This window comes from Salmo salar, chromosome ssa14 (genome assembly GCF_905237065.1).
Source record: "Salmo salar chromosome ssa14, Ssal_v3.1, whole genome shotgun sequence".
Classification (NCBI taxonomy): Eukaryota; Metazoa; Chordata; class Actinopteri; order Salmoniformes; family Salmonidae; genus Salmo; species Salmo salar.
Window position 1 is genome coordinate 86,886,034 of NC_059455.1, and position 14,096 is coordinate 86,900,129.

At 39.8% G+C, this 14,096-nt stretch overlaps 2 protein-coding genes across 2 annotated transcripts; both read left to right on the forward strand.

Annotated features, from left to right (window-relative positions):
* Positions 1-2,612: 2,612 nt before the first annotated feature.
* hoxa9ab (homeobox protein HoxA9ab) lies at positions 2,613-4,238 on the forward strand. Its single transcript, NM_001139566.1, is given in 2 exon segments — positions 2,613-3,321; positions 3,670-4,238. Coding segments are annotated over 2 exon segments (804 nt in total). The 5' UTR covers positions 2,613-2,762; the 3' UTR covers positions 3,915-4,238.
* A 5,341-nt stretch (positions 4,239-9,579) lies between these two features.
* hoxa7ab (homeobox protein HoxA7ab) lies at positions 9,580-11,608 on the forward strand. The gene is given in 2 exon segments (NM_001139567.1): positions 9,580-9,990; positions 11,143-11,608. Coding segments are annotated over 2 exon segments (759 nt in total). The 5' UTR covers positions 9,580-9,623; the 3' UTR covers positions 11,535-11,608.
* The last annotated feature ends 2,488 nt before the right edge of the window (positions 11,609-14,096 follow it).

A 14,096-nucleotide genomic window follows, 5' to 3' on the forward strand; every position in this document is an offset into this window, starting at 1 on the left:
TATCTGCGGGAAAAATAAGTGAATAACCCCTGCGGTATACTGGGTCCGTGTTAAAAACACCCTGATTTAGTTTACAGCCTTAAAGTGCCATTGCATTCACTTGTGTGTCCTTTTTTTCTTTTGAAGGTGCCTGTCTGTGCTGTGTTTAAGTACGCATAGCCTTTATTTATCCACTAGCCTCTTTATTTTGTTCTAAGGTCTCTAACTTATTTTCACCAAGCGTTATCTGATTATACACAGTGGTAGGCCCAATGCGTTCCAGGTAGATGAACGCCAATCTTTTCAGTTATTGGTGTGAGTTATACCGTTTTTAAATTCAGAATGGGAAAACAGGCTGGAGTGGATTATTTAGCAGTAGTCAATCGCCTGTGGCCTGTAGGTGTTGGCCTAGCTTTCAGTTTTATTTGACGGTAATAAATAGAACACGTAATTCTGTGGGCTATACTATCACGGTTCTCTAAAGCTATGGTAGGGCAAGGTCGAGAACATGTCTGTGAAGTGTTACAATGTGTTACGCCGTCATTTCCTCTCTTCATACTAGTTCAGATTTGATCATATTGTATCCAGACTTGGGTTTGCATGTTCAGTAAGCTTCTCCTCGGCTATTGTTGAATTACATGTGTTGGTTTGTATTTTATTTGCGTATCCATTGAGCGTTGTTCGGTTTCTGAAAACGAGTTTTATTTCTGCTTTCAAATTTGATTAGAACGTGATCTATGTGTCTGAATGATGAAACAAACAACCCCATGTGTAAACTATCTATTAAATGATCTATTAATTGCATGTTTTTCTCACGAGGTATCTCACACTTTTATGAGGAAAACTCCTAAACTCAACGGCTTCTGTAAATTATGCTGTATCTGTTAGCGTATTATTTTCTATTTAATAGTGTGCTCTTTTTTCTTTAGCCATAGTGGCTTCCGTAATTGCCACTGTTGTGCTGGTAGCCTATTTGTAATAGTGCTAACGGTAATTATGGTTAGGGGCCTGTGTTTTGGTTGATCATGTCAAATTACCTGGATTTTAACCTTTATTTGAAGCCTTTTCCAGAAATGAGAATTAGAACCAAAATAAAAGCAATTGTCTGAGGATGATTCTGGACCATCTGACATAAAAATAAAAGGTTCAAGTTTGATAATGTATATATTTTTTAATAAAGGTTAAAATCCAGGTAAACTAAAACACAGGGTCTTAATTATGATAGTAGCCTCCTAATAGCCTAATATAACTCATAGTAATAGTTGGATGTAAACAATATGTGTAGGCTAATTCTTAGTAATAGTCAAGTATTTGTATTTGAAAAAGAAGCCAGCTAGTCTATAGGTAGACGTGCACTACTATGTGCATACTATTTTCTATGACGAATATCCATAATTGTAGCTTATTTTGTTGAATCTTAATTGTTTAAATATGCCACAATTAGGCCTATTTCCATGTAGGTTATTGATTGAATGAATATATTTTCTGTAATAGAACATTGCTGTTTAATTAATCGGTTTTGTTTAATAACCAGAATATAGGCTATCCTGGATATACATGGATATAGAATACAATATTAGACTAGAACAGTAAAATGATTCTTTAAATTTTTTGTATTTTTTAAGGCAGCAGTAAATACATGAACTTAACCGGGTAGATCTACTACTATGCCAACACACATTTCTATCCTATATAGACATTTGTTTTCTATAAAAAAATAACTATATGAATTTACATTTTTCCATATTTTGCTGCTGAAAATAATATTACTTTTACTGAGAAATGATATATATTTTTTCCAAATAGGCAATATAATAACAATGTCATAGGATGTTGATGAAATAACACATTAAACTAGTCATATATTATTATTCTCAGCAGGCTTGTGGTTCTATTAGGCTTTAATCTTATATTATATTAGGGTATTACTGTATAATACCAAACTAAGGCTTCACAAAATAGCATGATATAGCACACCTTTGAAAGCTTATGTTTAATGGGGTGTGTGTGTAAAAGCTTTTTCATTTTGGAACATTTCCTGACAATGAAAATATGAACGGTTTGAACATTTTGACAGAAGATGAAAGAGGTCACATACTACGATGGAAAGCTACCCAGAGCATTAGTTGTAAGAAAGAATATCTGAATAATTTACGTTCCTTGGCGCCGTAGAAAGAATGCAGTTTATGACATTTGGTTTCGTTAATAAGCCCCAATATGGCGGCGTCATCCTGGTTATGTTCAGCCCCTGTATGTTTTGTTGTGAGTATCATTGGCAATGCTTATTACCCTATAACATATGTGTAAATATACTCGTTAAATGCGTGTTTTGGGATAATTATTTATTGGACTTACTGACCTATGCTAAATGGACAAATACTTCCAATGCTATTTCAGTTTAGCCTACGCTCCCTTTCCATAGCCCTACATTTATATCAGCAGTAATTGTATAAAATAATAAGAATTTGCTTTTAAACCTAGACATTGTTACGTTTTAAGACAGAGACCCGCGAGCATTTAATAGCCAAAGGGATTGATTTACACTTTATTGTTCAGCCTTTATGATCACGTGCGCTCGTCACCCAATCGAATGGCAGTCCTGCTTCCCAACTATTAGTCGACTGTAGATCTTTGTGGTGCCAAGTTGCTATACTTGATTTCTTCAGATTGTTATTTTGTTGAAAGTCGGGTTAGTGCGTGTGTATGTGTGTGTGGTGTGTGTGGCACGCTTGTTTTTGTATGTATCTGTGTATGTGTGGGTACATGTGAAAGTCTCTTTTGCCATGTCGACATCTGGAACGTTGACTAGCTACTACGTCGACTCCCTCATCTTGCCCGAGAGCGAGGAGCTGTCCGCGCCCAGATACACCTCCGGTCCGGGGGGGCTCCAGCATGCAAGGCAACTTACCTCGCTCACCGATCACACCGAGCTTGGGCCCTGCACCTTCCCGACGAAAGCTCCGGTCTTCAGCCCGTCCTGGGGCCATGTATCGACCCAGTTTCCAGGTGCCGTGTCATCCGTGTACCACCACCCGTATGGGCATCACCAAGGCCCGGCTTCAGGCGACGTGGAGGGTCGCTACATGCAGTCCTGGCTGCTTGAGCCCATTTCAGGGTCCTTGCCTTTGACCGGATTACCGACGAGTCATCATTACGGGATCAAACCGGAGAGCCTGGGCGCACGAGTGGACAGCGCGCTGCCTGGATCCCACACCGCACTGCTCCTGTCCGACTTCACCAACGGGACAGTTGCGACGGCGTCCCCGGTGGATAAGAACACACTACCTGGCCAGACCGCAAACCTGAACGGGGAGATAGAGGAGAAACCGGCCCTCGATCCAAGTAAGTGCTGCTTCATCCTTTGACATTTGGTAGTGTTATGTTCTGTAAAGCTGCGGGGATGCAGGTAGACATGTGTGAGTAGCAGAGGGGGCGCGTGTTTGATAATAGGCTAGCTTTCTCTCACCCGTTTCCATGTTCTGATACTATGGCTTTCAGATTTTAAACAGCAGCGACAGTCAGGTATAGGAGTGCATTGCTACTTTGGATTGCATTTAGATTTTTATATCCAGAATTCATTTCCAGAGCTTTTGTTATCAGCCTCGTCCCTTGTGGGTCATGTGTTTTTATTACATTTGGGCCAGCAGCACCGGGCTCACACCACTCTCGTTTCGCACCCCCTCTCTCCAGATAACCCGGTATCTAACTGGCTCCATGCAAGCGCCACGAGAAAAAAGCGCTGTCCATACTCCAAGCACCAGATCCTTGAGCTGGAGAAAGAGTTCCTCTTTAACACGTACCTCACGCGGGACCGTAGGTTCGAGGTCGCGAGGCAGCTCAACCTTACCGAGAGACAGGTCAAAATCTGGTTTCAGAACCGCAGAATGAAGATGAAGAAATTTAATAAAGATTGTGGACCAAAAAATGATTTATAGGTACCTATGATTAATTGAACGAGAACGTAACAAATATCACAAATAAGGGATATCTGTGAAAAGACTGTATTTTTTAGAAGTCGTTGTCTTATTGTTTTATTCCAGACAGAAGCTGTTATGTGTCTTGTAAAAAGCATGTCCGGCTCTACTCGTCGGTTTGATGCAACTACCTTTATATCGCACAATTTAATAACAGTGCGCATCATTTGTTGTTATTGTTATTAGGATGTTAATTAATTAAGGCCTCGGCTGCAAGTGTCATTGTGTAAGACGAGTATTAGTAGGCCTGTTCTCTGTCTCGTTTGTGTAAGAATGTTTGTAGCTATGTGTGTGTTCTCTGGTTTGTAGATGTGTATTTCCGGTTCAACTGAATTTAGTTTTAAATGTGATTACGTTTTTTGTTGTTGTTGACATTATTTCAATTACTGGTAACGTTGATTCATGATCTAACGTTGGAGTGATAGGCTAACTTCTGGCTGCTAACGTATGGTAGCATTTTGAAGTGGGTGCATGAGTATCAAAAGCCTTTTTAAAATGCTTATAAGCCTATTGATAATATTAATAGAAGGTACATAACAATTATTTTGTGTTGACTACCTAGACGTCTCTCAACTACCTATAATTGCAAGACCTATAATTGCAATAGCCTATTTCATTTTTACCTGACTCCGTTGTGAAGAAACATAACGCTTGTATATGAAACTATGTCTGAATTTCAGGGAGTAACATTTTAGAGGACATATTGGTTAGAAAGAGAGAGAGAGGACATTTTAAAAACACTGTAGGCTACGTAATGAATACCTCGTGGTCTGGAGACGTTCCGACGTTTGGTTCTCAAATGTCATTTGTACTTTATTTATTGAATAAAACAAATTATATCTGCGAATGCAGCCACATTGAATTCTTATCATTTGTTGTACTTTTACATTTCACTGTAATCTAAGAAATAATTCAATAAATGATCAAATTCCTAAATATATTGACAGTCAAATGTATTGCATCCTACCAAATGTATTGTGTAGCCGATATGCCTACACTCACATTCGTTTGCACTTATATTTTCTCTCCAACAAAATATTGGAATAATACTCTAATAGAAAAGTATTCATGGAGTAATGTAAAGCAGGTAGTAATGACAGGCGACCATTTATTTCATTTTCCGTGAGGAAATTCGAGTCTTTGACTTTGAAATGTCAACGGCTTATCAAATAATGTCAACGCGCACTTGGCATTCTTTCTTCAACCCCGCGCGCAAAACGCACGCGTACACACACTGTGTGTGTGTGTGTGTGTGTGTGTGTGTGTGTGTGTGTGTGTGTGTGTGTGTGTGTGTGTGTGTGTGTGTGTGTGTGTGTGTGTGTGTGTGTGTGTGTGTGTGTGTGTGTGTGTGTGTGTGTGTGTGTGTGTGTGTGTGTGTGTGTGTGTGTGTGTGTGTGTGTGTGTGTGTGTGTGTGTGTGTGTGTGTGTGTGTGTGTGTGTGTGTGTGTGTGTGTGTGTGTGTGTGTGTGTGTGTGTGTGTGTGTGTGTGTGTGTGTGTGTGTGTGTGTGTGTGTGTGTGTGTGTGTGTGTGTGTGTGTGTGTGTGTGTGTGTGTGTGTGTGTGTGTGTGTGTGTGTGTGTGTGTGTGTGTGTGTGTGTGTGTGTGTGTGTGGGGGGGCTCTGCCTGATGTCTCTGTATCAGGGTAAACAGACAAGCCCCGAGCGTCGCTCCGTGCTTGCAGCTCTGCTGTGTTCCGCGCGCCTTGGCAGAGGACATTGTTAGTTGTATACAGCCATAAAATACAATTACCGCTATAGCCGTTTATGGGGTGCAAAGCGCTGCAAGGCGAGAGGACACAACACAAGAAACATGTCGAAATCTTCGACAGCTGGGGCCTGTAGGATATGTGTTCTTCAGCTATGATATGACACCACCGCTCAGTTTAGACCCCGTGCTTCTGGACACATCCTGGCCGCCATGTTTTAAAACCTGCAACATGTGCAGGGGAGAGAGGACAAAGGTATTGAGCGTTCAACGAGGGACTGTACTATATGGAATTTAGCTGTGGTAATCAAATTACAATCTATTTGATCTGAACTTGTAGTTGGAATGAGTGGTTGAGGTGGACCTGCTTCCACAAGCCCCTGGCCTATAGGCCTGCAGGAGATCTTAAATCTCTTAAATCTGCGGTGTACCAAATAATAATAACAGTTGAAATTATAGAGACATGTGGAATAGGCTACAACTGGACCTGGGCAAAACTACAGAAATACAGAATCCCAGAACCACACTTCTTTTATCAGACAACATCATTCACATAATGCATGCACATAGATTTGAACACACACAGGCCTGTAGTAGTTGTATGGAGCCATATAGTGGTGTTGTGACGCGCTCGGCCTCGAGGACGCAGATGGACCCCAAACATCAAAGGCTGGGCCAGAGAAAGAGCAATAAAACGCCTGGTCTGCTATACTGTCTGGCATTCCACTTTTAATGGCTTTATGGCCGTCCAGACACAATTAGGCCGTTTTCAGAACTCGGCACCCATTTGTTTTCTGTCTTTCTGTGGGACTGCAGCATGGACAAAAGGCCTAGCGGAAATGATCAGCTTTATTGGCGTCTCCCCGACTGTTGCTCGCGGGACTCATGGTCATCTCGAGCGCCCCTTTGTTTCTACCTGGCCTGGGAAACGTTCTCGCTCGGTTTCTCTGGCGGTAGCTAGTGTTCTGTTCACGTGCTGGAGGAACAGGAAGGGCAATAAAGCAACAGCATTATATGAGGCAAGACCTAGTCTCAGTGTATATGAGGCCAACATGGACATTTTAGATATACTATTCTCGATGCTAATCATTGGACCTCTAAATCTGCATTCCGTGTGGAAATAGTACCGCGAGCAGCGAATGCCACAGTTCCTACATTAATCACATTCCTTTATGGGATTTTTTTCTATTTGGCCACTAAGGGGGTGGCTGTGATTGCAGTTCTGTGCGCATTGCACCTTTTCCACCCTGCAACTTTGTGTAGTGACCAGAGGATGGCGCTGATGTTCCATAACAAGCCTCAGAATGGCCTCTTCTGAACGCTTTCCCTTTGTGATTACTCTCGCAGGAACATAACAGTTTAAGAGTGCAACAAAGTGATTTCACACCCTGCCTACGCTTTTACAATGCAAGTCTAATACCACGTTAAGGAATGTTTACGAATACAGTGCGCTCACCAGGAATACAACGTTTAGACATGTTTCGACCTAGTATGTTGGTGCATCCTTTTCCTGCATCATTTGGGTTCTATAACATTGTAATTCTCATTGTTTTTATGCAGATTATTTTACTTTATTTTACTAGGCAAGTCAGTTAGGAACAAATTCTTATTTTCAATGACGGCCTAGGAACAGTGGGTTAACTGCCTTGTTCAGGGGCAGAACGACAGATTTTCACGTTGTCAGCTCAGGGATTCGATCTTGCAACCAGTTACTAGTCTAACCACTAGGCTACCTGCCGCCACAATATTATTACCTATTGTGGTCGTAAGCACATTCAGGGCAGTATTTAATAATATAAAGATTTATAAAAATAGACGAAATAGTAGTCCTTAGTCTAGTTATACACAACATGTTGTAGATGGGTATCTTTACATTTTCTACACTGAGAAACCTAAAACTTTCTACATGTCAAATGAATTGATAATCAAGATAATTGGGTACATTTTACTGGGCAAATAACGCTGAGTGTTTTCAAAGAAAACAGGCTTTTAGTAGACCTAATTATTATAGTTAGAATGCGTTTCTGTTTTATCTTTAGGTTAGGCCTATAGGAAAACTTAACATAAGTAGTGTTTAATAAACAGAATTATCATGCAATATCAACATATGATTCATAGTACAAGGTGCAATTACTTTTTGTAAAGTCAGTGGAAAACTATTTTCCCCTTTTTTCTGAAGTATAATTAATATTCAACATTTGCAATATGGTCCAACACAAGTATCTTTTTGGTCTGATTTGCGTTCAATTTGCTTTCGTTTAATCCATTTAGGAATATTATTCTATGACATATTGTAAAATGTGATAGGCTTTGCGTTTTAGAGTATGTTTGGTGATATTTAGATTTAGCCTAAGTGTTTATATGATCAATAACTCTACACACAGAATTGCATTTTTCTGTTGATCCCTCCTGTGTTTATTTCCAGATAACATTGTGGAATACGAAAGAATATACATAAACTTCACCAAATTAGGCCATAGCCTATTGCAGATAAAACATAATAAATTCAGAGTTTAAAAAAATGATTTCCAAATAGGCCTACCGCCAAGAAAGCTAGATAACACAAACGTAGTAGAGGTCTAAATGTAGACCTACAAATAATGTGACTCATTTTGAGTATTCAAATTGACTTACTTAATTTGCTTACCTAACTTTTATGTTTTTAATTAATCACTTGCTTCATCTAGCATTGGGTTACCACTCAAAATAATTTTCTCAAATATTTCAATAACACTTGCTTCTTGTACTCATTACAACAATTCATTTTATATTTAAGCAATAAGGCCCGAGGGGGTTTGGTATATGGCCAATATACCACAGCTAAGGTCTGTTCTTAACCACGACGCAACGCAGAGTGCCTGGATACAACCATTAGCCGTGTTATACTGGCCATATACTACAAACCCCCAAGGCGCCTTATTGCTATTATAAACTGTCTACCAACTTAATTAGAGCAGTACAAAGCAATGGTCTTTCAGCCAATCAGCATTAAGGGCTCGACCACCCAGTTTATAATATATTTTTAGAAACAACGAGTTACACAACAACACTAACTCAAATAGGATACAACTCAAATAGGATACAACTCAAATAGGATACAACTCAAATAGGATACAACTCAAATAGGATACAACTCAAATAGGATACAACTCAAATAGGATACAACTCAAATAGGATACAACTCAAATAGGATACAACTCAAATAGGATACAACTCAAATAGGATACAACTCAAATAGGATACAACTCAATAGGATACAACTCAAATAGGATACAACTCAAATAGGATACAATTGATAATGGTTACATTTGTAAATTGTATTATTTTAATCACAGTAATATAAAATTAACTGTTGTAAAGTTGATTATGACAAGCAATCAAATGTAGTCCACCTATATTCTGACTATATGTTGAATGTATAAAAAATGAACTCTGTAGAAATGTAGTGCTCTGCCCTTTGTATGCTATAATCATAATGTTTTGATGTTTGTTGTACACTATCACATATAGTTCCGTTTTAGCAAGGAGACATGCAGCTAATTGAAGGAATTTAAGAAAAGCTTTTAAAGAAATACACAATGCGGTTTTATATTCTTAGTTGTGTATAAATGACAGATGTTATGAGGGTGTTATTCTGTATTATGAAAAGTAAGGTATAACTGCAACAGGACAGGCGTTTTATTTTGAACCAATGACATTGTATTTTGTTTCATTTCATATGTTCCCACAGTGTTTATGAGAGGGTGTGTGTCCAAAGAGATGAGAAATAGAGTGTGTGTGTGTGTGTGTTCGTGTGTGTTAATGCGCCATAATGATATTTCTGGCCCTGCTGGAGATTGGCTACAGCGGTCACAGGGCTGGATCACGTGGTTTGGTGTAAATCTAGGGTGTATTGCTGTCATTTATCACACTACCTCGTAAAAACGACACTGAAGATTCTGGCCCAACAAATCACAAGGAAAAAATATGAGCTCTTATTATGTGGATGGTCTTTTTAGAAAATATACGGCGACCGGTTCTTTCTTCCCAAACACCGACCGGGGTTCGTGCGCTCTTCGACCCAGTGGAGAAGGACCCGCATCTGTTCACAGTGCCGCAGCCTCTGCCTTCCCAACGTCCTTGTCCGGACTTTACAACGTCAACAATGCTATTTACCAGAGTCCCCCGATGTTTACTCCTGCTTATGACCAGGGGCCGGACGTGCACAGTCTGCACTGCAGCTCTTTCGACCAGAGCCGTCTGTTCGGGGACAGCTGCATCCAGCCGGTGCCGGGTCCACTCACCTCGCCAGAGGACAAACATTACCGGATGTACCCCTGGATGAGAACATCAGGTATGATCTTACATGGACAACTTACTGTTGTCTTAATTAATGGTGCACGTAATTCCGTGAAGCCATTGGTATTGCATGGAAAGAATCAGAAAAATGTTTCATTTATTAGTTCTGTGACCATCAATTAATTATCCCTCCGCTTCTGTAGTGTTCATCGCGCAGGGACATTAGCGCTGTTTTTATTGTTGTTGCTCTTCTACCCTTTGTGGCAGTAAAATACCAGGCTATAAGTTGTAGTGTAAATCATTGCTCTGCAGTTCGCCCTTTTGATTGGGCTCAGAATGGCTGTTGTGATTAACATAATCACTTTCAGAAACCTATTTGTACACAGGGATATAACTAAACTATAGTGGTGGCTGCAAACAATATCACTAGACTAGTTGGAGCAGTGGTATTGATAGTAGTGTCTGATTAGTACGGAATTGGTAGGCAGGACGGTGTCTAATAGCAGAAGTAATTGCTTATGGGCTGTGGGTATGACCTACTAACGGTGGACTAACACATGCTTCTAATTGGAGAGGCATGCAGTGCATTAGCAATAGGCTACAGGCTATAATCCCTGCTGGAATATTTGTAACGGAAGGAAGCCTTAGCCAAAACAGCACTGAAAACATTTTGAGAAAGAAATCTTAGCAAAAATGGCACAGAATGACAGAATGTGGCACGTTCTTTTTATTTCATTATTTTCTATAGAAAAAAATACAACAATCCAAGATCACATAATTGTCATTATCAGTATCAAGTTATTATCGGAGTTATTACATATGGCATGCTTGTGTAGAACATGGTTTTAGAGCAATTTGCAGTATTTTTTATTCGTGGGCCTAGTGGGAAAATGCTATGTACAAATGTAGGATCTTAATTTGAGCCAGTTTCCAACAGCAGGAAAATATTCCTGCAGCAACAGGAAATGTGAATTATTATGTGGATTATAGTAAATGGACATTTCTTGTAGGGCTTTATACATTTTTCGTTAGGGCAAATCAAAACTGGCTTTTTAAAGTGGAAATGACCAACTTTAGAAGCCTTTTCAAATCTCAAATACCCTAGAAGTTTCCATTTCCTGCTGCGTAGGACAATTCTCAACAACAAAAGAGTGATCAAATGTAGATCCTGCATCTGTACATCGATTAAAACCATTCTCTCTTTCAGATCCAAACAGAAAGCGTGGACGTCAGACGTACTCCCGGTACCAGACACTGGAGCTGGAGAAAGAATTCCACTTTAACCGGTACCTGAACCGCCGGAGGCGCGTGGAGATAGCGCACGTGCTATGCCTGACCGAGCGCCAGATCAAAATCTGGTTCCAGAACCGGAGGATGAAGTGGAAGAAAGATCACAAGGACGAGTCTTCGAGCTCAAACCTCAGTGCCAACTCAGAGAACGTAAACAAGGATGGTGATGGTAATCCGGTAACCAACGGACAGTCCAATGCCCAGGAGGCAGAGCAAGGAGATTCCCCGTCTGCGGGTGTGGCGTCAGAAACCCCTGCAAGAGAAGGAGATGGCGACGTAGAGCCTATTAATGAAAGAAACACTCCATAAATGTTTGTATTTGTCAAATGTTAAAGATGTATACTCTCATAGAATCGACACACTCTTGTTCATCGTGTTTGTTTATCAATTTAGAGATTAGTAATAATTGGTGAAACGACTTGCAGGGCTGAAGTTGAGAAGCACTTATTTATTGTACTGTATACAAGCTAACACTGTCTCTAGCAACAAAAGGCATACGTCTATATGCACATGAAAAGGAACGGATACTACCTATTTACACTATAGTATTCTTATGAAAACTCAATTTGATCTTTGAATGTAGAAAAGGCCTACTGTAAATGTTATTCAATAATAAATATTATTGTTTGGGAACTATTAGATAGTTTACTACTGAAATAACATTCCTGAACAGAGAACTACCTAATGCGACAGTTTAGCCTACCTGCAATTTCAATTGACTTAGACAAAGGGACCTTTTTCGCATTGTATTTGTTTCTATTTCAAATGGAAATAAATGCAAATGTTGCGTAAAAGTGCCTTTGTTGAATCAACTGGCGAATACGGCTTTAACGTTTTACTGTCCCTTATTCTCCTTATATTGCACTGCTGTAGCTGTTATGGTTTGGCATATTCCTATATGTTATATTTGTGAGAATGTATCTTTTGGGGCCATGTAGAGATTGTAATACATATTCGCATGATTCCAATACCCTACCTCAGAGACTACAGACCTATTCGGCTACTACTGTATCACTGAATTGCAATACTGTATAACTTGTGAAATTGAAGTCTTTGTATACACTGTGACGTCGTGTTGTTAGTGTATTTTTGCATCCTCTATACGTCAATCACATTTTTGGTGGACGTGAGTGTGTCTGCTTGCATGTGTTTGTAGGCTATTTGTAAATTAGGGAAATAGTGTGTTTGTTTTAACTCCTCAAATGAATACAAGAGAACTGCTCCAATGTTCAGAAATAACCTATATGCTCCATCCACATCTGTTTTGACTCGGAGGTATTCGTATTTTGACATTATGCAAGACACAATATTAATCCAATAAAAACAAAAGCCTTCAGTTTTGAAAATAGCTTCGTAACGAATTTCCTGTAAGCCAACCATACATTTCTAAGAACTTTAGACAAAATGTTAAGAAAGCACTTATAGTCAACATGCCAAAATAGATGGTATTAGCTTAAATTATGCATGGATGAAAATACTTCACGTTCATTTAGTTCTACATTTCTTTTTATATGACAAAAAATATTGACAACACTAAGCCTACAAATGGTGCTATTACATAACACACTGCCTATCTGGCTCATTCAGCAGGAAAAGTGAAAAGAGCTGATGAAACCCATAACACGTGTTTAAAGAAGTAGTCCACTATTTTACAACTTCATTTGAGATGGTTCCTCACCCTGAAAATAGAAACGGTAATCAATGGTTCAGTTTCCTGTAAACAGCTCGCTACACACACCACAAGCTAACAATCATTGGAAGCGACAGGGGCATGTGAGCATGTTTTTTTAAATAGCCAAAGCACCTTTAATTAACATCAAACTGAATTATGGAATTGATTTGAATTGATTTCAGGTGATTTTTACCTTGTTTTTTTTAACATGCTCGCATGCTCCTATCACTTCCATAGACTTTTAGCTTGTGGTGGCTAAGGTTAGCTGAATTTTGTAGTGGCTGTTCAAAGAAAATTGAACCATGGATTACAGTTTCTCTTTGCTCATAGACTACTTTCAGGGTGAGGAACCATCTAACATCAAGTTGTAAAATAGTGAACTTCTCCTTTAATAAAGAGGCTAAAGCAGTGTTTCCAAAACTCGGTCCTGAGGACCCCAAGAGGTGCATGTTTTGTTTTTTTGCTCCAGCACTAGACAGTTGATTCAAATAATCAAAGCTTAATAATGACTTGATTATTTGAATCAGCTGTGTAGCGCAAAAAACAAAATCAGCGCCGCTTGGGGTCCTCCGACTGAGATTGGGAAACAATGGGCAAAAGTATGCTCACTATGAGGACATGAGACTGGACAGGCTGTGTATGTGTAGCCTACTGTGTAGGGGAAATGAATGTTGAATGTTTAACTGTGTATTCCCCCTCTTTCCGGTAAGATGGCGCCTAGCTCTGACCTGCCTCTTCCCCTCTCTCTCCAACTCCCCACCCGCTTTCCCCCTCTCTCCACTTGCTCTCCCTCTCTCACTAGGTCATAAATCTGTTGTTGTTTATGAAAATGTACAAAATAGCAATACAGCTTTAAGAGGGTCCTCCTTTCCCATTGGTCCGCACTGGTCACATGGCATGGAGCGGTGAACATTAACTTTTTTATATATAATTTTCCAGAAGAGAACGTGTCTCATTTAACAGCCTGTGTCTGCCACACAACCGTTTCTGTACTGTAAAAGCTTTTGCTCCTCAATGTCATTGTTGATGTATTTTCGTCATGGGTAATGCTGTTTCGCTTTGAGTTGAGTTTTGTATTATGCAGTGGCAAGGAGCAGTGGCCCTTTCTTGGAACCTGACGGTTTGGATTCATTACCGTCGTTCTTGTGACGGTTTGGCTCAATGGACGGATTGAGTGGGAGCGCGTCGTCGCCTGACCC